At 46.5% G+C, this 3265-nt stretch overlaps 1 protein-coding gene across 4 annotated transcripts in view; it reads left to right on the forward strand.

Moving 5' to 3' along the window:
- Positions 1-208: 208 nt before the first annotated feature.
- Positions 209-3265, forward strand: part of rgs22 (regulator of G protein signaling 22) — a 13513-nt gene continuing 10456 nt past the window's right edge. For all 4 annotated transcript variants that reach the window (XM_087288007.1, XM_087288008.1, XM_087288009.1 and 1 more), the window contains exons 1-7: positions 209-299; positions 373-407; positions 591-650; positions 1904-2062; positions 2698-2783; positions 2877-2940; positions 3033-3099. In XM_087288007.1, coding sequence (XP_087144133.1) covers positions 209-299; positions 373-407; positions 591-650; positions 1904-2062; positions 2698-2783; positions 2877-2940; positions 3033-3099 — 562 coding nt within the window. The remainder of the gene's footprint in view (positions 300-372; positions 408-590; positions 651-1903; positions 2063-2697; positions 2784-2876; positions 2941-3032; positions 3100-3265) is intronic.

A 3265-nucleotide genomic window follows, 5' to 3' on the forward strand; every position in this document is an offset into this window, starting at 1 on the left:
TAATTCATGCTAGTAATATGTTAACTCAAGCTAAAATCATACTAACATGCTATTTACACTTTAAAACCACTTCAAACTTTCAGATTCGGCTTTTCAAGCCACCATAAAGTTTGTCCTCAAACTTTAATATCTAGTTACTGCTGTAATATTCAGAAGTCAAACTCCAGCGACGCGTCTGATTGGTCAAGCGCAGGTCGGCCTGGTGTCCATGGTGACGCGGTCAGACGCGCGGGGAAAGTTTCTGTCAGGATCTCCCCGGTTATTAACGGAACTCTTCGGAATGTCCCGGTTGATTCCCGGTGAGTTTGTGATTCAGCGGCGCTGTACGCGGGTTATTCCGCTCTCTGAAGCTCTTTCTGCTCTTCCCTCCAGATTTAACCTTACCTGAAATCACGAGCGAGAACTTTGTGAGTATCGCCGGTACCGGACACCCTGACGAGTGCTGATCGATGAGTTTTTACTGTTTAAATGACTGATATACCTATCGATTAGTTCATGTATGACTGATTTATTGATGTGGTTATTGGTGTTTGATGACTGATTTATGGATGTTTATTGATGACTGGTGTATCGGTGATGTGATTGATCAGGAGCAGAGTCTCTCCCAGCCGCTGTTCTGCGAGTTCTTCAACGAGTTTCTGCAGCAGCCGGTGAGGAATAATCAATAATAAACTGATTAATCAGCTGAATAAATGATTCAGAAACATTCTAAATGCACAATCAGCGGGAGATAAAGTGAAGATTTCCACGAGAACACGGAGGTTTAGTGTCGGTACAGAATCTCCTCGGGGCTGTGTGAAGTGTGTGAAGCGGCGATGCCAAGATTAGCGCACGCGGGCCAAAGTAGCCATGGTGGCCTGTGAGTTCGCCCGCCGCCACCACATCTGAGAAAAGACATGATGATGGGGCAAAACCGAGATCGTCAATTCTGATTTAACACAACTATTTTGAGAAAAAAAGCAAGCTGAAATTAAATGCTCTGAATCAATCAGACAGATAGATTTAAGTGTTTTTATTGTAGGAAGTTTATTTAATTTTAAATATGAATAAATTAGGAATTTACCATGGGAACTGTAATGTGGTTTAGTATATTTACCTTTGACCCGCCAACCTCAATCAACTTTGGCTTTTGGCCCTTCATAAGGAGTTTGTGCACCCCTGCTGCTGATTCTGAGTGCAGACGCTGAGTTTAATCTTAATGCACAGCTCAATACTGTACTCGGCTATTAAAGCTGAAAACCCTGCAGAAATCAAAACTGGAGAGGATTTTTGTTTTGTTTGAACACACTGATGCAGAATAATATATCAGACAGATGCATCATCAGTGTTTAAACAGTTAATAATGCTCCTCATTTACTCACTCGGTGGAGGAGCATGATGTACAAGTGCACATTTAACTTTAAATAAAGCTGTAAGGGTTCAGAAATGTCTCCTTAAAAGTATTAATTCAGTGCAAATGGCCAAAACAACACTCAAATAGCAAAATCTTTCACACACGGATTGTTTCTGACTGTCGTGAACGCTGCAAAAAGCTTTTCTTATGTCGAGTTTAGTCTCGGTTCTAAATATGTAAAAACTGTTGAATCAGTCCACATTTTCTAGACGAGCAGAACATTTAGTGTAGTGTTCAGAACTAATGAGTCCAAATGAAGAGAGCTTCTCAGTCAAACAGCAGAATACTCTGACACTGGGGGAGAGAAATACATCAATCCCACCATGAAAACAAGAGTATTCTGCTGTTCGACTGAGAAGCTCTCTTCATTTGGACTCATTAGTTCTGAACACTACACTAAATGTTCTGCTCGTCTAGAAAATGCAGACTCATTCAAGAGTTTTTACATATTTGGTCTAGAAAGTGTGTGTGTGTGTGCGCGTGCGTGCGTGTGTGTGTGTGTGTGTGTAGGTGTTTGTGCTGCCGCTCAGGTATGATGACCAGTCCTCCGGCTTTGAGCTGCTCAGTGATGCTGCGGTGCGTCTGTCCTGTCGGATCAGAGCTGCGGTGCAGCAGATGCGGAGCCGGAGCGGTGCGGAGCCCCTGCGGGACAACAGATACTCCATCACCGTATGTCTGATCATCATGCTTATGTTCAGTTTAACAGTTTAAAACACGTCTCTACTCCCAACATGCACAATAAACCCCTGCACCTGACTATCCTCCATTTTCCTTCAGTTAGTCCCTTATTAATCTGGGCTTGCCACAGCGGAAGGAACCGCCAACTATTCTAGCATATGTTTTATGCAGCGGATGCCCTTCCAACTGCAACCCAGTACTGGGGAAACACCCACACACGCTCATACACTACAGCCAGTGTAGTTGATCAGTTCCCCTATAGCGCATGTGTTTGGACTGTGGGGGAAACCGGAGCACCCGGAGGAAACCCACACCAGCACGGGGAGAACATGCAAACTCCACACTGAAACACCAACTGACCCAGCCGAGGCTCAAACCAGTGACCTTCTTACTGAGAGGCCACAGTGCTGACCACTGCACCACCGTGCCACCCTCACCTAACTATTAGTTCTGGTAGCTGTTAGAGCGTCCAGCTTCAGCTCAGCATCAGGACACTGCTGCATGTACATTACTGAAGCTCCAGCTGTCCTGCATTGCGTCTGAGTGTGAGCGTGCAGTGAGATATGCCGTGTGTGTGTGTGTGTGTGTGTGTGTGTGTGTGTGTGTGTGTGTGTGTGTTTCTGCAGCGTCTGGACCCGCAGCAGACCCTCCGCTGGCTGCACACACACAGACTGGCCTTCTTCCTGCACAGTGACTGCTACTTTGAGTTCAGGTACAGTGACACTTTAAACACACACACACAGCCGGAGTGTGTGCAGCCGTGGCGTTATGAGGACATGATGATCACACACTGTTTCCCGCTCAGGTTGGCCTCATGTCTGTCTCAGCTCACATGCTCACCGTCCCCTCACAGACAGCAGTGTGACGAGGTGTGTAAGAGTGTGTGTGCTATATGAGTGTGTGTGTGAGAGGTGTACTGTGTGTGTGTGTGTGCTGGACTGTGGTGTGTTCTGCTCTTCAGGTCTGCAGCTCTACAGGGCAGAGGAACAGCAGCTCTGCAGAGACGCCAACGCTCCACACAGAAGACGGTAGGACACACACACACACACACACACACACACACACACACACACACACACACACACACGTGAGCGTCTGGAACACTGATGAACACTGAGCTCTGACAGCGTGTGTGAGCTGAGCTGAATGGTGTTGTGCAGAGCAGCTGAAGCGTCATCACTGACCCTGGAGCAG

Source organism: Danio rerio, chromosome 16, assembly GCF_052040795.2.
Source record: "Danio rerio strain M-AB ecotype USA chromosome 16, GRCz13ab, whole genome shotgun sequence".
Taxonomy (NCBI): domain Eukaryota; kingdom Metazoa; phylum Chordata; class Actinopteri; order Cypriniformes; family Danionidae; genus Danio; species Danio rerio.